The 22,433-nt window shown below is 36.9% G+C and overlaps 4 protein-coding genes across 10 annotated transcripts in view; 3 read left to right on the top strand and 1 right to left on the bottom strand.

Moving 5' to 3' along the window:
* LOC111442710 (probable leucine-rich repeat receptor-like serine/threonine-protein kinase At3g14840) overlaps window positions 1-5,568 on the top strand; it is a 9,664-nt gene extending 4,096 nt beyond the window's left edge. Inside the window, exons 12-24 of the mRNA XM_023080200.1 lie at window positions 298-369; window positions 1,258-1,323; window positions 1,638-1,703; window positions 1,784-1,819; window positions 1,907-1,944; window positions 2,279-2,658; window positions 2,821-3,016; window positions 3,162-3,308; window positions 3,529-3,647; window positions 3,737-3,947; window positions 4,065-4,302; window positions 4,500-4,650; window positions 5,020-5,568. Of these exons, the coding sequence (XP_022935968.1) occupies window positions 298-369; window positions 1,258-1,323; window positions 1,638-1,703; window positions 1,784-1,819; window positions 1,907-1,944; window positions 2,279-2,658; window positions 2,821-3,016; window positions 3,162-3,308; window positions 3,529-3,647; window positions 3,737-3,947; window positions 4,065-4,302; window positions 4,500-4,650; window positions 5,020-5,418 (2,119 nt within the window). The 3' untranslated portion in view covers window positions 5,419-5,568. The remainder of the gene's footprint in view (window positions 1-297; window positions 370-1,257; window positions 1,324-1,637; window positions 1,704-1,783; window positions 1,820-1,906; window positions 1,945-2,278; window positions 2,659-2,820; window positions 3,017-3,161; window positions 3,309-3,528; window positions 3,648-3,736; window positions 3,948-4,064; window positions 4,303-4,499; window positions 4,651-5,019) is intronic.
* Window positions 5,569-7,036: 1,468 nt separating this feature from the next.
* On the top strand, window positions 7,037-14,920 carry LOC111442709 (probable LRR receptor-like serine/threonine-protein kinase At1g53440). 7 transcript variants are annotated; one of them, XM_023080193.1, is made up of 24 exons: window positions 7,037-7,232; window positions 7,306-7,447; window positions 8,051-8,122; window positions 8,196-8,264; window positions 8,380-8,451; window positions 8,537-8,608; window positions 8,699-8,770; window positions 8,852-8,923; window positions 8,994-9,065; window positions 9,170-9,241; window positions 9,354-9,428; window positions 9,520-9,597; window positions 9,684-9,749; window positions 9,861-9,923; window positions 10,022-10,072; window positions 10,811-10,860; window positions 10,974-11,344; window positions 11,462-11,663; window positions 12,458-12,631; window positions 13,340-13,458; window positions 13,560-13,770; window positions 13,859-14,096; window positions 14,251-14,401; window positions 14,507-14,920. In XM_023080193.1, the coding sequence occupies exons 1-24, from the start codon at window positions 7,115-7,117 to the stop codon at window positions 14,843-14,845; spliced, it is 3,021 nt and encodes a 1,006-aa protein (XP_022935961.1). In that variant the 5' UTR covers window positions 7,037-7,114; the 3' UTR covers window positions 14,846-14,920. The 7 variants fall into 7 exon arrangements, with proteins under 7 accessions (XP_022935961.1, XP_022935965.1, XP_022935967.1 ...); XM_023080197.1 differs by having other exon boundaries at window positions 12,452-12,631; window positions 14,529-14,716; XM_023080199.1 differs by having other exon boundaries at window positions 12,452-12,631; window positions 14,251-14,415; window positions 14,529-14,636.
* Window positions 14,801-21,970, top strand: LOC111442712 (zinc finger BED domain-containing protein RICESLEEPER 1-like). Its single transcript, XM_023080202.1, has 3 exons — window positions 14,801-14,873; window positions 19,679-21,686; window positions 21,760-21,970. The coding sequence occupies exons 2-3, from the start codon at window positions 19,721-19,723 to the stop codon at window positions 21,813-21,815; spliced, it is 2,022 nt and encodes a 673-aa protein (XP_022935970.1). The 5' UTR covers window positions 14,801-14,873; window positions 19,679-19,720; the 3' UTR covers window positions 21,816-21,970.
* LOC111442721 (50S ribosomal protein L13, chloroplastic-like) lies at window positions 15,263-18,507 on the bottom strand. Its single transcript, XM_023080216.1, has 4 exons — window positions 18,148-18,507; window positions 17,180-17,365; window positions 16,218-16,388; window positions 15,263-15,606 (listed from the first exon to the last, which is right to left on the bottom strand). Exons 1-4 carry the CDS (start codon window positions 18,418-18,420, stop codon window positions 15,490-15,492), a joined length of 747 nt encoding a protein of 248 aa, XP_022935984.1. The 5' UTR covers window positions 18,421-18,507; the 3' UTR covers window positions 15,263-15,489.
* Window positions 21,971-22,433: the final 463 nt, after the last annotated feature.

Genomic DNA, 22,433 nt, shown 5'->3' with positions numbered 1-22,433 from the left:
CCCCCCCCCCCCCCCCCCCAAAAAAAAAAAATCCAATATAAATATAACCACTTGATTCTAATGTATCCGTTGAAAGATAAAATTCGAATAGTGTTAAAATTTGATATTTAATAAGCAATAGCAATCACTTGACTTTACATAAAATGTTGAATGAAAATTTTCCTATTTTTCCTTGGTAAAGTTTCCGTATGCCATTCTTACACTATCCAGGATCCAGATTTTAATGCCTGCTGGGACCAAATTTTCTATTATTTGACTATACTATTTTCTTATTATTTTGCTCAATTTCTTTTGCAGAGACTTAAGCTTCAACAAGATTACTGGACCAATACCTGCCGGCTTTGAAGCTTTGAAAAAAGTGGATAGAATGTAAGTAATATAATCAGAAAACTTGAAATTCTATACCTCAACTGCTGGTAGTCGCATTCCAGGGATATGTCAATCCTGATCAATGGCTGAAATTAATTTCTTTTCAAAAAGAGTTATGCAGAAAATTAACATGACAATTATATGAATTTTAACCTTCTAATTTACTGTATTGCTATGAATAATGGCCTGGATTTGAACTTGTTTTTTTCTGTGTAAATTGCGTGAATATGAGTCAATAATAGTAGTTCTGATACTTAAAGAATAAAGGATTATGTTTTATATGAACTTCCAGAGAGCCAAAGCTGATATAGGAATGTCCAGTTCTAATGTTATTTTCCAATAGTGTATAAAAGCTGTATGAACTCATGTCCACTAGCATGGGACAAAGTCATGTTATAGCTTACAGAAGCTGGAACTTAAAAACTCTTGAAAAGGGTGGCTTGGTCATGCCTTTCGAGTGAAGAATGTATGTGTATCGTTTCTCTTGTTGAAGGTTTATCCTAGAGTTTGTATTCATCTAAATGAAATACAGGGTATGAGTGGTTTGCGTTGTATAAAAACAAAAGTATAATCTGCGTATTTTAGAAAGTCGCTGTTGTTGATAATCATCTTTTATCCTATGGTCTTTGTATAACACCTGTGTAGAGGTTGTGTGTTTGAATATTCAGGTGAGCTTAATTAGAAAAATCTTTAATATCTCCAAAGTCTAGGCCTTAAGGTGGGCATAGACTTTTTAAAAAGAATTATGTAGCGTCAAATGTTGACTGGATTGTCTGGTAGCATATTCATGATAATATCATTAGTGTCTTCTTTTTGTTAAAAAAATCACAAAAACCTTATTCCTTGTTATCAAAAGCTCATTAATTGCACTAATATTTCCTTGGTCAGATATTTAGCTGGAAACTTGCTAAACGGAGCGGTGCCTTCTTGGATGCTGGAGGAAGGAGAAAACATGCAAGTTTAATTTCCAAATTCTATGTTCTGGTTAAATATCTTGGTATAGAGGTGCTAAAATTCCAAAATAAATTGACTGAGATTTCAAAATAAAGGGAAAAGTATTCACAGAGAGAGAGAGAACAATTAATATCTTTTTACACTGGTCTTTATACGAGGGAAAAAAAGACGTTAACAGTTCAAGAGTTAAATATGGTTTATGGCTCTGATTAGCACTCCTATGTTTGTTTTTATTTTTCTTCTTAGTATGGAGGGATTTGACAAGTTTTAGCTATCTGGAAGATTATAAATCTCATTGTTGTTCTTTTTTACAGTGATCTCTCTTATAACAAATTTACTCATACAAATTTTCAGGACATTGGTTGTGAAGCACGAAGTATGTGAGTATGCTTCTATTCTTGTACAACTTGTTTGTAACTAATGAGAAATAGTTTATCCAATCTCTTTTTTCCCTGTGCAGAAACCTGTTTGCGAGCTCGTCAGAGGATAATAATTCGTAAGTTCTTCTCTAATCTTTGAGTTGGCTAGTTGCTTGAATTCTCTAATATTCTAATAACCACTGGGCTTCTTATGGTTTTAGCAGTGGAACAGTTTCATGTTTAGCGGGCACTTGTCCAAAAAGTGAGTTGAAATTTTGGTCTCATAACTTTTTCTAATTATTTATTTTTTATTGTACGAGGGAATGGAAAAATGGTAAAAATGGTAAATATTAGAACTTACATTTGATGGATTTTATGTGGAAATGCAAAAGATGGAAGAATGCATCCAAGATCAGGTTTTCAAACATTGAAAACTAAATCATTGCCTAATAAGATTTCACATCTAATTGAATCTGATGTAGCTATTTAGTAGTGGCATTGATTATGTTTAATTACAACTCTGCAAGAATACATCATTCAGTTCTGTTCATTTGATTTATCTTTCAATAGAAACCAATATGGCGTTGTTCTTGCAGCTTGGTATTCACTCTATATCAATTGCGGTGGGAAGGAAGATTTAGTTAACAGAACAATCAAGTATGATGCCGACACAAACACTGGAAAATCATCCTTGTTTTTTCAAGGTGGAGAAAATTGGGGATTTAGCAACACTGGTAGTTTTATGGACGATGATCGCTCAACAGACGACTACATTACATTAAGTCCACCTTCTCTCCCTATGCCAAATCTTGAATTGTACAAGAGTGCACGAATTTCTCCAATCTCTCTTACTTATTATGCATATTGCATGGGTAATGGAAACTACACGGTAAGCCTCCATTTTGCTGAGATAGAGTTTTCTGATGACAAGACATACAAAAGCCTTGGCAGACGCTTATTTGATATCTACATTCAGGTAAATAGATACTTCACTTCTACTCTTGAAGAAATTATCTGGTACTTTGCCTATTTCAAGATATCTTTGTATATATTTTCTACATTACTAGCTTATGTTGGTACCGAACTTACCCAATACGTCGTTACCTTGAAAGTTCTTGAACTATCTCCAATATTGCAGGGAAAGCTGGAGGTGAAGGATTTTAATATTGCAGATGCAGCAGGTGGCGTTGGCAAACCTTTCGTACAGAAATTCACTGTTTCTGTAACTAATGGTTCTATAGAGATTCGCCTATTTTGGGCTGGGAAGGGGACAAATTCAGTCCCTATGAGAGGAATTTATGGTCCTCTAATTTCAGCCATTTCTGTTGATCCTGGTAGGTAGACCCATTATTTCAATTCAAGATCATTAGAGCTTTTCATCTACCTTATATTTGATGACACATTTTGGTTATTTATATAGTCTGCAACCTTATTAAACGATATGTTCAATGCAATTATTGTTCTCTTGACTCCAAGCAGACTTTGAGCCACCATCAATGGGTGGAAATGTCATATCTGCCAGTACATTGAATGGAATTATGGCTGCTGTGGTCTTTATTATCATCTTGGTTTTTGGAGTCTCGCGGTGGAGAGGCAGCCAAATAAAGAAAAGCACACTTGAACAAGGTACTCTCAAAGCATGCATGGTTTGTCAGATTTCTTATTGTTATTAACTGGACATAGCGATACCACTCTCTCTCACTTTTTCAACCTGTCTGTGTTCTAAGCTATGTTTGCAAAATTTTGGATGTTAATGGCATCACATACATGTACTCTGTGCGTACAAGGTAAGCGAAGGAGTTACGGAGAACTAATTCTTTTTCGCTTAAATATGCTTATTTTGCAGAGTTGAAAGACATAGATCTAGGAACAAGTTCATTTTCATTAAGACAAATCAAAGCTGCCACTAACAATTTTGATGCTGCCGATAAGATCGGAGAAGGCGGTTTTGGTCCTGTTTACAAGGTGTTACTGTCGTTTGGATTTCATTATTTCATCTCTTCTGTCGTACTTTTTTATATTTTTGGGGTGAAGTTCTGTCTTCGGAATTGCAGGGCGTTCTTGCCGATGGCAGTGTAATTGCAGTGAAACAACTTTCTTCGAAATCGAAACAAGGAAATCGAGAATTTTTGAATGAGATAGGCATGATATCTGCGTTGCAGCACCCTCATCTAGTGAAGCTTTATGGATGCTGCATTGAAGGAGATCAACTCTTGCTAATATATGAGTATCTGGAAAATAATAGCCTTGCTCGTGCCTTATTCGGTAAAAACATTTCCTTACCATCTTTAACTGCTATTGATCTTTAGAACATTTTTTAATATATTGATAGATGATATTAATGGATGTAATAAACATCTCTGCAAATTTGGTATATTGTAGGACCTGAAGAATATCAACTGAACTTGGATTGGCCAACTAGGCAGAAGATATGTATTGGTATTGCTAAAGGTTTAGCATATCTTCATGACGAGTCGAGACTAAAGATCGTTCACCGAGACATCAAAGCTACCAATGTTCTTCTCGATAAAAATCTAAACCCCAAGATTTCCGACTTTGGTTTGGCCAGGCTGGATGAAGAAGGAAATACACACATCAGCACACGGGTTGCCGGAACCTAGTGAGTTAACGCATTGGGAAATTTTTCTTCCTATGCTTTGACTACATAGAGACATGATGAGGAGAAAGTTTCAAGTTTGACTGATTACTCGGGGGAATGTTGGGACAACCTAGATGTTATCACATAAAATCGATTTAATTTATTTGACGAATGTACTACTATCGAAATATTCACACCGCCACACCATTATTTTGCAGTGGATATATGGCACCAGAATACGCTATGCGAGGCTACTTAACTGACAAAGTAGATGTTTACAGCTTCGGTGTGGTGGCATTGGAAATAGTCGGTGGTCGAAGCAACACAAGTTTTGGATTCAAGGATGATTGCTTATACCTTCTTGACTATGTGAGTTGCTCCATCATCTAGTCCTTCGTGCATATTATTGTGTTCTATAATACTTTATTTTGCCAGAAGTTTCCAGGAAAGGTATGATCCTATATGCGGGGCGTGAGTTTGAAATAGGCATGTAACAGCCTAAGCCCACTGCTAACAGATATTGTCCTCTTTCGGCTTTCTTTTTCGAGCTTCCCCTTATAAAAAATGTTTCATTCTCCTCCCCACGACCGACGTGGGATCTGACAAGGCAACTCAGTTGCATTCTATGTATATTTCCTAAGTTTAGATTAAGCTGATTGGTTGGTCTTTATACTAGTAAATGAAACTTGTTATATCAGTGCTAGCAGACAGAAGTCATTTGTATCCCTCTGTTCTCAGGCTTACATTTTAAAAGAGGGAGGCAATTTACTAGAGCTTGTTGATCCACGGTTAGGCTCCGAATTCAACGAGAGCGAGGCAATGACGATGATCAACATTGCTATCCAATGCACGAACATCAATGCTGCAGACAGACCCTCGATGTCACTAGTAGTGAGCATGCTGGAAGGGAAGGTTGCTATGGAGGAGGTGGTTTCAGATCCTACTATCTCAAAGCAAGATGTGAATGCAGTGTTGAGCAAACTGTACGGCAAGAAAGGGCAAACGACGAGCGAGAGCGAGATACAAAGCATGATGACGTGCGAGAGCGAGACACAAAGTATGTTGAAGGATGGACCATGGACTGATTCTTCAAATACTGACAGTGATTATCATAACATCATCTTGGATTCTAAATGATTGGATGATACGGATGATAGGAACTAGTGTACTGTTATGATTCTTTGCTCTTTCTTTGTTAACCGATTCTTTTTTCAGCTGAGTCGTTCGTAATTGACGACTTAGTACTCTATTCTTCGAGATCAGAGATTTAAATGTTCCTATTGTTTTCCATTGTTTAAATGAAAATTTAGATTGAAATTCAAATAACTGTGGACTCTTGGGAGACCATGGAACGAACTTTAATTATAATCTTGTGGGAAGTTGGACCTCTCATTCGAATACGATTATATGATTATTCATGTATCCAATCTAACCCGTTGACCGCGTTGGTTTTTCAAGTGATAATTGAGGGTTGTGTAAAGGGGGCTACCACATGTGGGATATGTATGCCATTAAGTGTGTGGGCTCTAGGGATGGTGACATACTTTTGTTTACTTTTCAGACGTTTGGGTCTTTGCCTTTGCTTTCCTTAGTATGGAGACACTAAGCCTATCTATGTTCGTATTATTATACACAAACGTAGATCTTTATGAACGGCCTTTAAAAATCGTTCAAATCCGTTGTTCATAACACCACTCCATACGCGCAAATATCTAGTTTTCCCACCTACCAACCCTAAACCCCAGACTCTCGCGTTTTAGAATTTTTTAGACAACCAAAATGTAGTAAGATTAGATAGTTATTGTAATAGCCCAAGTCCACTACAAGTAGATATTGTCCGCTTTGACCCGTTACGTATCGACGTCAACCTCACAGTTTTAAAACATGAAAAACACCCATGTAAGGAATGTTTTGTTCCCCTATCCAATCGATTTGGGATCTCAAAATCCACCCCATTAAGAGCCAACGTCCTTGCTGGCACACCGTCCGGTATCTGGCTCTGATACCATTTGTAACAGTCCAAGTCTACCACTAGTAGATATTGTCCGTTTTAGCCCATTACATATTGCTGTCAATCTCACGATTTCAAAAATGAAAAACACCCATGTAAGGAATGTTTTGTTCCCCTATCCAATCGATTTGGGATCTCAAAATCCACCCCATTAAGAACCAACGTCCTTGCTGGCACACCGTCCGGTATCTGGCTCTGATACCATTTGTAACAGTCCAAGTCTACCACTAGTAGATATTGTCCGTTTTAGCCCATTACATATTGCTGTCAATCTCACGATTTCAAAAATGAAAAACACCCATGTAAGGAATGTTTTGTTCCCCTATCCAATCGATTTGGGATCTCAAAATCCACCCCATTAAGAACCAACGTCCTTGCTGGCACACCGTCCGGTATCTGGCTCTGATACCATTTGTAACAGTCCAAGTCTACCACTAGTAGATATTGTCCGTTTTAGCCCATTACATATTGCTGTCAATCTCACGATTTCAAAAATGAAAAAACACTCATGTAAGGAATGTTTCGTTCCCCTCTCTAGCAGATGTAGGATCTCACGGTTGTCTGTGTAAATAATCGAGAAATGTACTAATTTTATCAACGTTGACCAAGAAAGAAATGTGGAGTGAAGTCTTTAGAAAAATCCACATATTTGAATAAATGTCTAGCTTTCTATGGAACCCATTGCATGCCCTGTCGGTGGCAGAACAAAGACTTAATGTAATAGATTGGCATTTCATATCATTCTATATTTTGATTGGAGTCTTTTGTGAATGCCCTGTTTCTTCTTGCTCTGTTTTCCATTGGCTTTGTCTTTTAAGGAACATGGATTTAACGACACTTCGTGTTCGTGTTCGTGTTCTTGTTCTTGTTCTTGGGTTGCTGTTTTTCAACTTGTTCTTCGGATTTGGATGCCATGCGCAGCCTCTGCCTGAACCTGAAGGTAGTAACGCAGCAATTTTATGTTTGTGTTAGCTCATTAGATTCTCAAAACTAACATGTTGTGGATGCCACAGTGAGTTCCCTTCGAGCCATATCCGCACAGCTGAAGATCTTAAAGTGGAAAGTTGACCAAAATTCTTGCAACGACCCTAATAGTAGTTTCGTTAGCGAGGTGAGCTGCACTTGCTCCGTTGATTCTTGCAGTGTCTACTCCATGTAAGATCCTCTCCTGATACGAAATAAGGTGTCTTAGTCATACGTAGATAACAAGATCCATACATATTTGGATTTAAAGAGATTTTATTGTATTTTTTAAGTTTTAGAGCATTATAAAGGTTATTATGGTATTGACGACCATGAAAGTTACAATCTTACAATTAACCAAGTAAGTTAGTATAAAGTTTATTTTCAATGCTATAAATCATTCATATGGATGAAGATTTTGGATATAAGACCGAGAGTGACATTATATTTCTTAAGTTAAGTTTGTTTTTTTTTTTTTTATATTTAGATTTGCATGCTAGAGTTATTCAAGTAATCTTGATTTGAATCACGAGTTTAGAAATGATTTTTTTTTTTTTTTTTGCGCTTGATCTTGATCATCGGAGTAATCATTCCTTAACTTTCAATTGAGTTCGATTCTTTCTTGGTGACAATGGTGACAATTGGGTTTAACATTTTAATGAATTTATATTTATATTTTAACATATCATCAATTGATTAACGAAGAAATGAGTGAAATGAAGTATTAATTAAAGATTATAATTAATTTTAATTAATAATTTAACATTTCGTTTTATTACGATTGGGCGCGCGCAGCCGGATAAAGCGTCAGAACTTACGAGGGCATCTTCCCGCGGCATTTGCAAATCTGAGTGGCCTCACAGTCTTGTAAGTCACTCTCAGTTCTTCAACTATTGTAACATTCTGCGCTTTAATCCGAATTTTATTTTTACTAATACAGAGATCTCACTGGAAATTTCATATCCGGACCAATCCCTGCGGACTTTGGTCGCCTTCCTCTGCGTCATTTGTAAGTTTTTATGTTTTCCTTTATTCAAATATATATATGTGTGTGTGTGTGTGTGTGTGTGTATAGAGGTGAAATTGTATGTTAGTTTTAGTCTGATTCTCAATTTGGTGCTCAGATCATTGTCGGGAAATCAACTGAGTGATCAGATTCCTCCAGAAATTGGTGATATTGCTTCACTCGAGGAACTGTTAAGTGTCATTAGTTATTAAGTTAAAAAGTTTATGATGATACAATGAAGATTTGGTTTGAGTATTGAATACTGAATATTCTAGGGTCTTGGAAAACAATCAGCTTGGAGGAATTCTTCCGGAAAGCCTCGGAAAATTGAGCCGTTTGCGAAGGCTGTAAAATCCCCAATATTTCTATGCTTCGTTTACTTGCATGTTAGGGTTCTACCATTAATTAACTAAATTCATATTCATTATTATCTGCAGACTTCTTTCTGCCAATTATTTCACAGGTCCCATTCCAGAATCTTATGGAAACTTGAGGAATTTGACTGATTTGTATGTACCAGAACTATTTTGTGTAGCTTTTAGAGCGTGGTTTTAGATGGGTTTCTGAATTATTTGTGCATGTTGTTGCAGTTGGATAGATGGAAATGGTGTATCGGGAAAGCTTCCTGAATTTATTGGCAATTGGACCAACATTAAGAAATTGTAAGTAAATATATAACATCTATTTTAGTATCATTCTACGTCCAACCATAATTGTCTGCTGATATTGCAGATATATGCAAGGAACTTCTATGGAAACCCCTATTCCTGATGCCATATCCAAGTTAAAAAGCTTAGAGGAACTGTGAGGATTAATTAATTCACATTATTGTTGTATTTTACTGATATCAAAACTCTTTATTCATATGAACAACTAATACTAATTATCGTTTCTCTCTTCTTCGTCAGGGGGATAACCGATTTGAAGGGACTGCCAACAAGTTTTCCCGATTTGACTCAATTGACATCTTTACGCCGACTGTATGCAACATTTCTAGATTGTTGATTTCTTGCCTTACAAGTTATCATGTTAGATTCATTGGTTTTAGACCCCTTTTGTTAATCTCATCTTTCTTTTCTTCTTTTTACCCAGCTTCCTAAGAAATTGCTTAATCCACGATCGTATTCCTGACTATATGGGACAGTCGTTTAATAACTTAGAAATTTTGTAAGCTGCTGAGATTAATTATGGACTAAATTAATACTTTTGATGAGTTAATATGATCGAGTAATGGGTGATAATTTCCATTTATGAACAGAGATTTAAGCTGCAACAGACTAAGCGGTCCAATTCCAGAAACATTTGGAAAGCTAGTACACCAGTCAACTGAGTACATGTAAGTTGATACTCACATGTTCTTACAACATTATTATTCATTTTTATTTGTTGCTTTGTCAATTACATGGGGTTTGATCGATGTAGGTTTATGGGTAATAACTCGTTAAGCGGCCAAGTACCCGATTGGATTATGACCTCCGGAAGGAACATGTCAGTCTATAAATTAATACTTGTATGATAATTTTAATGCTGAGTTCCACAAATTATTTATCTTCAAATTATGTAACTATTAAACAATCTAATCTAATTTTTCTTTTGCAGAGATTTATCTTACAACAATTTTACAAGGTCGTCTGTTCCCAACTATTGTCGGCAGTATGATGTGTATGCCACCTTAAATTTACCATTTGTGTAATCAAATTTTCACTTCGGAATTTAGTCTTTTCTCTCATATTTTTATTTTATATCATTCTTTTTTACAGGAACTTGGTGTCAAGTTACTCAACTATAAAGAATGGGAATCAAAAGCAAGAGTATTTTCCTACCCACACTTGTTTGTTACAATCACAACCTTTAACTTTCAATCTAGTCCATCCTTCTTTGAACTAGCGAAATTCGCAAAATACAGAGAACACCATGGATTATAATAAGCAAACCTTCCCATTATATAAGGGTTACAATTAAACTCAAGTTGTTTAACTAATAAAATTTGAAAACTATAATATTTAAAAAAAAAAAGAAAAAAAGAAAAAAAAAAGAGTTTCCTGGTTGATGTGGAAAGGTCATCTTAATCTAAGAAATTTTCTTTTTGAGAATTTGATATAAAAACATGGGTTTCATTATAAAAAATTTATAGTTTGAAGGTTCGTGGTGCTTGCAATTTACATTTTGAAGGGCTTAGTTGTCACAATTTTATAAGATTAGAATTTCTTTTTATTGTGATTGGACAATCCTATATGTTGAGAGTGTTAAATCATCTCTAGATTCTCATGCACGCATTGTAGGGAGATTCAAACTTGTGTTCTTTTGATCAAAGATTTATATCTGCTAAATTGATGGGTTACAGTAAATTTAACTGTGTCTAACACTTAATTGCAAAAATTTAACAAGTGGAAATTAATATTAATTAAGAAAGAAATGAAATCACTTCAAATACATAGTTTTGATAAAATGTGACAATCACAAAGAGAGGTGGTTTAATGTAATTTTCATTTTCTTTTAATAAAGCTGATAAGTGGCAAGTAGACTTCTAAAGTAAGATATATTTGCAGAGATGATTGGTGCCTGAGGAAAAATCTCCCTTGCCCTAAAGAAGCTCGATGTAAGCAAGGGATTTTTACTTATTTTGAAACTGTAGTTTATTTAACTCCCGACTGACCTAGCTATTTTAATTTGTATGGATTCCTAATGTGTTTCGATGGTCACTGTTGGTAGATGATTCATTATTCATTAATTGTGGAGGAAAAAGCATGAACTTTACTGGTAATGAATACGAAGGGGATACGATGGGTAACAGTGCGCAGTCCAGCTCCTTCGATTTTTCCAAAGGAAATTGGGGTTACAGCTCTACTGGTCTTTTCTTGGGAAATGAGGGACTTCCTTACACAGTCACAAACACCAGTCCCATTTCTGCTACGGGTGTCTATGAGACAGCTCGAGTTGCTCCTGTTTCCCTCAAATACTATGGATTTTGCTTGAGGAAAGGAAGTTACAATGTCAAGCTTCACTTTGCTGAAATTATGTTTACTACTGCTCACCAAGACTTCAGCGAATCCGGAAGGCGCATATTTGATATCTCAATTCAAGTGAGCATTGGAGGTTAAAGTATTTATATAATTAAATTTCCCATAATTCATCAGCATCTTATTTTAAGTCTTTTGGAGTACTTTAATTACCATTTACAAATTGAATTTGTTGTGCAGGGAAAACTGATTCAAACAGATTTTAACCTCACGATGAAAGCTGGAGGTGTTGGTAAGAGCTATATTTTGGAAGAGACTGATATTCAAGTCAACAAAGAAGGCACTTTAGAGATCCACTTATATTGGGCTGGTAAAGGAACAAATGCCATTCCTGAGAGAGGGGTGTTCGGACCTCTAATATCAGCCATTACAGTAACATCCGGTAACCAAATTTTCTTTACATTATGGCGATAATTGTTACAGTGCTTTTCGAGATGAGAGGTTTGGAGCCACCAAAATTATTTTAAAATTATATTTTGGTCCAACGAAAGGATATATAATTTTTATTGTATTTTAAATGTGTAAAATTTATTAGTTCACATATATTATGGTAAATATGAACTGAGTGGCTCAAACCATTAGAAATTTTTTTGAAAGTTATTTTCATATTTCAAAATAAATTCCTCGTCTAAGAATATTAAAAATAATCATGTTTTCTGGCGTTCTATCAATAGAAAATTTTAAGAAAATTTGGTGTGATTTGAAGATTAAAACCCTAGAAAGAGAGATTATTAATTTTTCAAATATTTTATTTTATTTTTTAAACTAATATATTGTCTAGTGACATAAGATTTCATGGTTTTACCCTTTATTTTCAACATAAGACCTCATGCTAAAAGAGACATTCTTCCATTTATATAGTCTACATGAGACTTTGGTCCTATTATCAAGTCTCCCTTCGAATTAGCTTCACCAAGCGTTTTCTCTTATTGAGGAAAATTCCTATTCTTTGGAGTACACCGCATGCTTGATAAAGCTCCATTACTATTCACATTGTGGATTTGAATGAGTGAACGACCACTTCCTCGAACCACACTTGTTCGACATGTGAGAACTTAAATATTACAATATTCAATTCGTACACCTATTTTCAATATTGTTGCATTAAATCCGTTTCATTTTTTAATTATCCTTCGTCTTTTAGTTCTAACATTTTTTTAAAACATTTAGATGCAGACTCCAAGGATCCATCAACACCTTCCAAGCCTCCAATATCAGAAGCTGATCATGTTCCCCTTTCTGCCGGTGCAATCGTTGGAATTTTGGCTGCAGAAGCCTTCTTTATAATTTTGGTTCTTGGAATTTTATGGTGGAGAGGGTGTCTTGGATGGAAAATTACACGTCCAAAAGGTAATTTAGATTACTTATTTTTGTTGGAAAACTTGTGAATGTTGTTTGTGAGGTTTATCTTCTGGGATTATTTGAGGTTCTTGAACTATCTTAATCTTGAGTTCAACATGCAAACAATGACAAATATGTGGAGTGTTTAACTGTCTTAGGTTTGATTACCGTTTGCTATTTGTTGTTTGTGTTTCTTTTCTTTTCTTTTTCTTTTTCTTTTTTTTGTCTATATTTTAGTGTTTTCAAAATTCTAGCCAAATTCTGAAAACGCAAAACTATAGTTTTAAAAAACTTATTTTTATTTTTGGAATTTGGTTATAAATTCAAATGTTTCTCAAAACCCATTGTGAGAAAGAAAAAATTTACAAAGAAACGAAAAATAATAAGTTAAATCACAAGTTTACTACTGTACTTGCAAGAAAATTAGAATTTAGCGTAGTGGTTTGATAAAAATTACAGTTCCATTCATATAGTTTGATAAAACTTCATAAATAGTCTCTCGTTTGAAAAAATCCTCATAATTAGTTCTTTTGAAGGTTTTATCAAGCCATATAGATGAATTCTAGTTTTTAATAGTAGGGACTAAAGTCTACCTTTTTTCTGGTCATATGAACCAAATTTATTATTTAACCAAAATTAAATGATTATCGAGACTTTAATTATGAGAACAGATATAAACTTGAGTATTCTTTCAAATATTTGGCTCCCTGTGTGCAGATTGGGAGGGTCTGAGTCTGCAAATTGGTTCGTTTACTTTAAAGCAAATCACAACTGCGACCAATAACTTTGACAGTTCCAATAAGATAGGGGAAGGTGGTTTTGGACCTGTTTACAAGGTGGTATCACTAGTTCTCTATTTTCCTTCATTTGTAGACTTTTTCTCTGTAGAACACTTACAAAACCAAATGCAGGCGTTAATTTTCTTTCCAAAATGCAGGGTATTCTCCCGGATGGTACCGTGATTGCAGTGAAGAAACTTTCTTCAAAGTCAAATCAAGGAAAACGCGAATTTGTGAATGAGATAGGCACGATATCATCTTTGCAGCATCCATATCTAGTAAAGCTTTATGGATGTTGCACTGAAAGAGATCAGCTTTTGCTAGTATATGAATATGTGCAAAATAATAGCCTCGCTCGGGCCTTATTTGGTAACTTTTTCCAGCTAGTTTTCATTAGAATTCGTAATTGCATGCAATGAGTTCGTTAATGATCATCTCCTTTTCTAATAAATTGAAGGTCCTAAGGAATGCCAGTTAGAATTGAATTGGCCAACAAGGCTACAAATTTGTATTGGTATAGCCAAAGGTTTGGCTTTTCTTCATGAGGAGTCGGGATTGAAGATTGTTCACCGAGACATCAAAGGAACCAATATATTGCTAGATGAAAATCTCACTCCAAAGATATCTGACTTTGGTTTGGCCAAGCTTGATGAAGAAGAGAATACCCACATGACCACTCGGATTGCTGGAACATTGTGAGTCACTTATGATTAAATGTTTTTTTTTTAAAAAAATTAACTATAAAGAACATTTGAAACTATAGAAATCAAAATGGTATTTTTAACCATAATTGTTGTTGTCTACAAGATATATAGCTCATACTTATGCTTAATACCTTTCTTGATGCAGTGGATACATGGCGCCAGAATATGCAACAAGAGGCCACCTAACTGATAAAGCAGATGTTTATAGTTTTGGTATTGTGGCATTAGAAATAGTTAGTGGAAGGAGCAACACCTTATATCGATCAAAGGAGAAGTGCCTTTATCTTCTCGATTGGGTAACTTGATATGAGTATGATCATGAGTAGATTAACAAATATAACTTCTTGAAGTAGAAGTTGTGATAGGTAAATTCAGCTAACCTATGCAGGCTTTGTTGGCAGGCACTTGTGGTGAAAGACCAAGGCAACTTATTGGAGCTGGTTGATCCAAGGTTGGGCTCCAATTTCGACCCAGGCGAGGCAATGGCTATGATCAACATTGCTCTCCTCTGCACCAATGTGTCTTTTTCGGCGAGACCAACCATGTCATCGGTGGTGAGCATGCTGGAAGGTAAGGCTGCAGTCGAGGAATTGACCACAAATCCAAATGACTTAAGAGAAGAGATCAACGCAATGTGGAGCCTTATGCAGCAGAACCATAAAATGATTGATAACGACTGCCACAGCAAGAGTGCATCGTCTATGGACATGCCATCTACCAATCCTTCGTCATCTTTTTGAGTGGAGATCAGATTCTAAAACTCCATTGGTAATACTTTAAATAAGGTTTCAATTTTCTTTTATTTTGGGAAGTTTCATCTCTGCATTTAAAAAAAAGTTAGCAACTAAAAATAGTCGTGAGTTTCTACTGTTTGTCTTGTACTTGATTCTACTTGATTGTATTCTTATGATCTGCAAGCTACAGGTTCAACAAGGAAACTCTTGGCTGCCGGAATCAACTATGATTAGACTGAAGAAGATGGTTTTTGGTCTCTGTTTACCAGGTGGTATCCTCCAAAAACCATCATGCTTATTATTGGCTTCTTAATTTGGTAGAATCCAATCCAGAGTTCCTTTTTTAGGTTACATTTGAGTTGCCATCGTTCAAAACTTTTGGCCACTTTGACACCAAGAAAAATTCCTCCTGGTAGGGAAATCAATCAACAAATTTAATGAAAATCACCATTACAACAAACCTTCAAACAGGACAAGATTCAAAAATTTGCTCATATCACGAGTTAATAACTTGGAAGAATTTGGAATCAAATTACAGATCAAATACTGACATCAAATTAAGCTGAAGCATGAAAATGCTAACTCCGACTTTATGAACATTGGAAACCTTAGACGAGAGCTTTGTTTCTTCATCGTTTTCGTCGTTTGTACTATCTTTCCTTGTTTATCCTTTTGTCCCTAATTGGCAGCTCAACTGGCTTTTGTGCCTCATGGGGATGGTCTGGTCCCTTGTAAACCTTCAGGTGGTTAAAAAGTGCTCTTCCAAGCTGCACATAAATTGTCATGGTTTGAAACAGCCAATAAAATATCACGAACGTCAATAGAAGCAAATTGGAAATTCTTTTAGCAGTTTACGGGAACTTTCTGTGTAACAGTCCAAACCCCCGCTAGTAGATATTGTCTGCCTTGGCAACTCATTAAATATCGCCATCAGCCTCACGGTTTTAAAATGCGTCTACTAGGGAGAGGTTTCCACACCCTTATGAGGAATGCTTCGTTCCCCTCTCCAACTAACGTGGGATCTCACACATTGTTTCTAGAATGCTATGTTATAGAACGTGAGAACCATTGGCACAACTTATATGGGAATCGGAAGCTATAAACCCATTGGTGACGAGTTCGAGGAACTCTTCTGTAAGATGGAACATAGCTAACCAATAGTCTACAGCAACCAAGACACAAAAGGCTATCTTAACTGACCAACTAAAGCTTCTAACAAAACAGATCTACCAAATAAAGTAGAAACTATACTTGCTGCATCTCTTTTGACATAATTTTCCTAAATGGAGTGTTGCCCAAAACTTTAGCAATCCCTCTACCACCCATAAACATTCCGTTTGCAGAGTCGATATAACACTAAGTAGTCGGAATCGCTTACCCTCCCTTTCGGAAGCATACCACGAACAGCATGCTCGATAATTCTTTCAGGAATTCTCTGTTGTAGCTGGTCAAAAGTTTCTACTGTCATACCACCTGGTCGCCCCGAATGCCTCCGGTATAGTTTTTGTGTCCTCTTTCTACCCGACACGGCAACTTTTTCTGCATTTACCTAGAAAGGACCAAGAAAGTGTGAGATCTCACCTCGATTGGAGAGGACTGAAAACAGATAGCAAGAAAGTTCAAACTGAGCAGACAAAACATATGAAACTCTTAGGATTTGATCTAAAAACCTTGCTAAAGAACGAGATCTCTAGATCTAAATTATCCAAGAATCCCAAAAACGATAAGAATCAACCCAAGGAAAAGTTTTGGAACGGATTACCTTGATGATCAAGATCAAGAGTAAAAAAAACTCGTTTTTAAACTCATGATTCGAATCATTCCACAAGATAGTTTGATCAAAGCTACTTGAACGACTCTAGCATGCAAGTCTAAACACGAGAAATGCAAAGGAACAAGCTCATGGCTTAAGAAGTATACCATGCAAACTTCATTTTAATATCCAAAATCTTCCTGCTAAAGCAACAACATGAATGACTATTTATAGCCTCAACAACATGAATGACTATTTATAGCCTCCAAAATAAACCTTACAGTAACATATGGTTAATTGAACGGTTGTAACTTTTTCAAGGCCATCAATATCATAATGGTCACTATCTAAACGTTACTTATAATCTAATCTTAAAGACGATTATCTAAAACTTAAAAAATACAACAAAACCTCCTTAATCTAAACAACATAGATCTTGTCATCCATAGCATGATTAAGACACCTTATTTATTTCATATCACAAAAGCATATGCACAGCTCGAGGTGGGTAATTGCAGGCACAATAGATCATTCTTTTTTTTTATGAAAGCCACAATAGAACACTATGAACAAGTACAACCACATACCACAATCACAAAAGCCCCCATGTCCACACTAGGAGTGTAGGTTGGCAAATCCTTCCCTCGGATATGATTGGCAATGGTCGAAGCTAATCTTCCCAATATCTTATCAGTGGCATCAACAACATACCAAGGTTTTTCTGTGTTCACATGATCTACAGCCTTCGGGTACCATGTTTTGTTCCATATGTCCTGAATGGAAAAGAACAGCGATTGCTGAATATCCAATCTGGGGGGAAATAAACAAACAGCTCGCAGAAGTAGGAAATAATTCTTCAAAATTCAGGGAATGAACATCATATTGGCGTAACAAGCAAAAAGAGGTTTGAATGTTAGGGCAATTGTTAGGAACCACGACTCTCCATGATAGTATGATATTGTCCATTTTAAGCATAAGCTCTTATGGTTTTGTTTTCGGTTTTCCCAAAATGGCTCATACCAATAGAGATGTATTCCTTACTTATAAACTCATAATCAACCCCTTAATTAGCCAATGAGGGACTTTTTTCCCAACAATCCTCAACAATCTTCCCCTAAAACAAAATACACCATAGGGCCTCCCCTGAGGCCTATGAAGCTCTCAAAGTACACCTTTTGTTCAGCACTTGAGTCACTATTAACTACACCTTCGAGGCTCACAACTGCATTGTTCGACATTTGAAGATTGTATTGACATGGCTAAATTAAGGGCATGGCTCTAATACCATGTTAGGAACCAGGACTCTCCACAATGGTATGATATTGATGACATTCAACTAAAAGATAACTTCTCTAATTTGATGGAAAGGGACAATAAAACGTGGGGAAGCCAGAATAATGCAATTGAATGAACTGAGCAAAGCTCCCCTCCCCCAAAGAAATCAAAAACTGAACTCCCCTCCCAAAAGAACACGATTGCTTGGAACCCATAAGACCATTTCCACTACCAGATTTAGCGCAAACGAACAAACATTTTAAAAGATATACCGACGTACAGGGCCATCGAGTTCGTCCCCCTCGAACATCCACCGCTGTTCTAAAGGGACACGATCCAGCTCCTGAGCTCGCACTTGAACGCCCGAACTCTTCGACTGAGAATTCAGAGTAATCGTGGTCTGAGTTGGAAGCAAATAAGATTTTGATTGTGGGAGTGGAAACCCATCAACGAATGACTTTCTGGGAATGCCTCTGTTACTTTTGCTCCCATTGTTAAGAGTGGAATGTACAAAGAAAGTGGGTGTAGAAGAGGAAGCACAGAGCATCGCCATTGTAGCGAATTTCTGCTATGGATAGCGGATAAGACTACCTTTTGTGAATACGAAAATGAGAAACCCGGGGAAGGGATAAATTTGCGGAACCCTTCTTTTTTTTTATTTTTTTTTTAAATAGGGAAATTACTAAAAGAAAAAAGTTCGAACACGTGACCTCCTAGGTACGATTCACCGTCTCGAACCCGGAGCCACACATAACTCGCGATCAACCCCGCCCCATCGAATCCAACCAACCCAAAACCCAAAATCCCGACGGATCCAAAATCTGGGTTGATTTCGCTTACAAAATTCGCCGATTCGCTCTCGCGATCGTCGACCCGCCCGAATTGCGGAAATTCAGCCTTTTGGGTTTCAGGATTATCGGATCTAAACCCAGTTGCGTATCGGTTTGATTTTGGTTTGGTTTCACTCTCCCTGGCTCCTTGTTCGGGATTCTTTCTTTTTTTGTCTCACAATCCATTTCTCCTTACCCTGTCGGACTATCCAGTCCGACTCCACCATTTTCGAAAGAAGAAACTTCAATTCAACGATTTCTTGTAAGACCCACTTCGAATTATGATTCAATTTGGTCCTACTCAGCTGTTTTATGCGGTTTCTTTGTTGGGTTTCTGTCTTTTCATATAATCTATGGCGTTTATGTTCCTTTAATTTCTGTTTTTTGATAGAATTCAAGATGAATTTGCGTTATCTCAGCTGGAAATTTTTCTGATGTCTTGTTTGATTCATTTACCCCTTGAAAATGCTCGGACAACATGGGATTTTTAGTCGTGATCTCTCTTACAGTAGATACTATTTGACCCTGCACATCTATATCATCAACCTTATTATCATTTTCCATTGGGTTCTAGCTAATCTGAACTGACCATCAATTGTTTCGGGCATTGTTTTAGTACGTAACAGTTGTGAAGAGTTGAAGGGTTTGGCCCAAACAATGGGAGAGTTGTAAGATCTGAAGTACTGTTTCATCCTTGCATTCAAAATGTCGTTTGAAGTTCTATTCCATTTATTCATATAGTCCATAGCTGAATTGCCTTCCATTCTTTGAATCCTTTATTTACAATTTTGTTCTGTATATCACTGTTATCTGTGTTCTATTCTTCTATGAACTATCATCTGAGGAATTGTAATCTTTACATTGTTTTGTAAATGGAACGATTGAGAAGTTAGTCCCTTTTGTGCCATCTAAATATAGAAAATCTTAGAACTGTTTCGTGTTTCCCTTCACTTTGTTATCGTTTTTGCTTTGACTTTGCAGTTGATATCTTGTACAGAATTTGGTTTATTTCATCCTCATGCAATGGAGATATCTAACGACTCGTCGATCAAGAAACCGAAGAGGTTGACATCGGTCGTTTGGAATCACTTTGAGAGGGTCAGAAAGGCTGACATTTGCTATGCTGTTTGTTTGCATTGCAACAAGAAGCTCAGTGGCTCGAGTAATAGCGGAACCACGCATCTAAGAAATCACTTGATGCGATGTCTGAAAAGATCGAATTACGACGTTTCGCAACTGCTTGCAGCCAAGAGAATGAAAAAGGATAGTTCAGGTGGTCTTGCAAATATCAGCTTTGATGAAGGACAGAGAAAAGATGAGTTTAAATCAGCCATTGTGAAATATGATCCTGATCAGAGAAGGGATGAAGTAGTCACCATTGCAAGTAGTAAGTTCGATCAAGAGCGGAGTCGGAATGATCTCGCTCGTATGATCATATTGCACGGTTATCCTTTGTCTATTGTCGAGCATGTCGGGTTTAAAGTTTTCGTCAAAAACGTTCAACCGTTGTTCGAGGTGTTACCCAATAGCACTATTGAGCTTGCTTGTATGGAAATCTATGAGAAGGAAAAAGAGAAGATCTTTGAAACCATTAACAGATTGCAGGGTAGAATTAATGTTTCAGTTGAAATGTGGTCTTCACCAGAAAATATGGATTATTTATGCTTGACTGCACATTATATCAACGAGGATTGGAAATTACAGAAGAAGCTTTTGAATTTTATCACGCTCGATTCTTCTCATACCGACGACATGCTCTCGGACGTGATTATTAAATGCCTGATGGACTGGGACATCGACTGTAAGCTATTTGCTCTGACATTTGACAATTTTTCGACCAATGACGAGATAATCAGAAGAATTAACGAACACATATCGAAGAAAAGGCCTCTTTTGAGTAACGGTAGACTCTTCGATGTATGCTCTGCTGCACATACCATGAATGCAATCGCTGAAGACGTGATAGAAGTGCTGCGAGAGATTACCCAAAAGATCCGAGCGAGTTTTAAATATATCAGAAGTTCACAAGTCATTCAAGGGAGGTTCAATGAGATGGCTCATCAAGTTGGGATCACCAGCCAGAAGATATTGGTCCCTGACAGTCCTGGTCAATGGAACTCGACATATTTCATGCTCGAGACCGCCATCGAATACAAGGCTGCGTTTAATCTTCTACACGAGCATGATCCTGATTACGCGTCGCCTCTTACTGTTTTGGAGTGGGAATGGACAACTAATGTTGCTGGCTATTTGAAACTTTTCGTCGAAATCATGAACATCTTCTCGAGCAACAAAACTCCGACTGCAAATATATACTTTCCCGAGATCTGCGACGTTCACATTCAAATAATCGCTTGGTGTAAGAGCTCGGATAATTTTCTCAGCTCCCTTGCATCAAGAATCAAGGCTAAGTTTGATAAATATTGGAGAAAATGTAGTCTAGCTTTGGCAGTAGCTGCAGTTCTTGACCCAAGATTCAAAATGAAACTGGTCGAGTACTACTATTCGCAGATTTACGGTAGCACGGCCATGGATCGAGTCAAGGAAGTTTCGAGTGGTATCAAGGAACTTTATGATGCATATTCAATCCGCTTTACATCGGTTGATCAAGGTTCAGCCTTGCCTGGAAGCGGTTTACCTGGGACGAGCAACGACTCAAGAGACAGACTAAAAGGCTTTGACAAGTTCCTTCATGAGACATCCCAAGGTCAAAATGTGATGTCTGACTTGGACAAATATTTAGAGGAACCAGTGTTCCCAAGAAACTGCGATTTCAACATACTAAACTGGTGGAACGTCCACACGCCGAGGTACCCGATCTTGTCCAGGATGGCTCGTGATGTAATCGGAACTCCAATGTCAAGCATTGGACCCAAGATGGCATTCAGTACAGGAGGTCGAGTTCTCGACCGCTGTCGAAGCTCCTTAAGCCCAGATACTCGTCAAGCTTTAATATGCGCACAAGATTGGCTTCGTTTAGAACTAGAAGGTATGGTTTGTATGTGAACATATTTTTACTACTTTTGCTTGCAACTGTTTAACTATTCTTCTCTTCGTATCAGATCCGAGGCCGTTGTCTTCGGCTCCTTACATACCGTTTCTGCTCGGGACCGATTGAATGTACAAATAGGTGGCTGGTGTCATGTAAATATCTCACTCACTCCATTGTTTTGCTTTGTTTTATCATGTTAGATTGATGGATCTGTTAGTTTGTGCAATGGCTTTTGATTGTTTTTGAGGCCATGGCCTTGTCCTAATGAAAGCTCTGTTGTGCATAATGGCCAAAACATTGTATTCTTTCGGGTAATAACAACCGTTAATATCCCGATCAGTCATGTCTCAACTAGGCTTCCCCTCAACGGTTTTAAAACGGGTCTGATAGGGAGAAATTTTCATACCCGTATAAAAATGTTTCGTTCCCCTTTTCAACCGATGTGGGATCTCACAGTTCACCCCCTTCAGGACCAGTGTCTTTGTAGGCACTCGTTCTCCGATGTGGGATCTCACAGTTTTGAACTATTTTTCTTTTTCAACTACAATTTATTAAGATTCTTTTTTAAAATCGTTCGTGCACCAATTTTTACAGGTGTGTAAACCTCTTCGCATATCGAGTTGTGAACTAAAAAATCAGAAGAAAAAGACGGAATTACCCCTATGTTATTTTTGTTTTTGTTTTTTCACTAATAATTGATTAGAATAATTAGAAAAAACAAATAAAAAGGGATTAGACTAATAT

The sequence above is a fragment of the Cucurbita moschata genome, unplaced genomic scaffold, assembly GCF_002738365.1.
Source record: "Cucurbita moschata cultivar Rifu unplaced genomic scaffold, Cmos_1.0 Cmo_Scf00005, whole genome shotgun sequence".
Taxonomy (NCBI): domain Eukaryota; kingdom Viridiplantae; phylum Streptophyta; class Magnoliopsida; order Cucurbitales; family Cucurbitaceae; genus Cucurbita; species Cucurbita moschata.
Note: the sequence above shows the minus strand (reverse complement) of the source record. Positions and strands in the feature narration are given on the sequence as shown.

Bases quoted from the DNA above. Each gene is read 5' to 3' on its own strand.
- LOC111442721 (XM_023080216.1), bottom strand. From the start codon at position 18,420: ATGGCGATGCTCTGTGCTTCCTCTTCTACACCCACTTTCTTTGTACAT. The intron at 17,366-18,147 runs GTACGTCGGTAT...TTTTCCATTCAG, and splicing joins GGGACGAACTCGATGGCCCT to GACATATGGAACAAAACATG. The intron at 15,607-16,217 runs GTAAGCGATTCC...ATTTATGTGCAG, and splicing joins GTATGCTTCCGAAAGGGAGG to CTTGGAAGAGCACTTTTTAA.
- LOC111442709 (XM_023080192.1), top strand. From the start codon at position 7,115: ATGGATTTAACGACACTTCGTGTTCGTGTTCGTGTTCTTGTTCTTGTT. The intron at 8,452-8,536 runs GTTAAGTGTCAT...TGAATATTCTAG, and splicing joins ATTGCTTCACTCGAGGAACT to GGTCTTGGAAAACAATCAGC. The intron at 9,924-10,021 runs GTATGCCACCTT...TCTTTTTTACAG, and splicing joins TATTGTCGGCAGTATGATGT to GAACTTGGTGTCAAGTTACT.
- LOC111442712 (XM_023080202.1), top strand. From the start codon at position 19,721: ATGGAGATATCTAACGACTCGTCGATCAAGAAACCGAAGAGGTTGACA. The intron at 21,687-21,759 runs GTATGGTTTGTA...TCTTCGTATCAG, and splicing joins GCTTCGTTTAGAACTAGAAG to ATCCGAGGCCGTTGTCTTCG.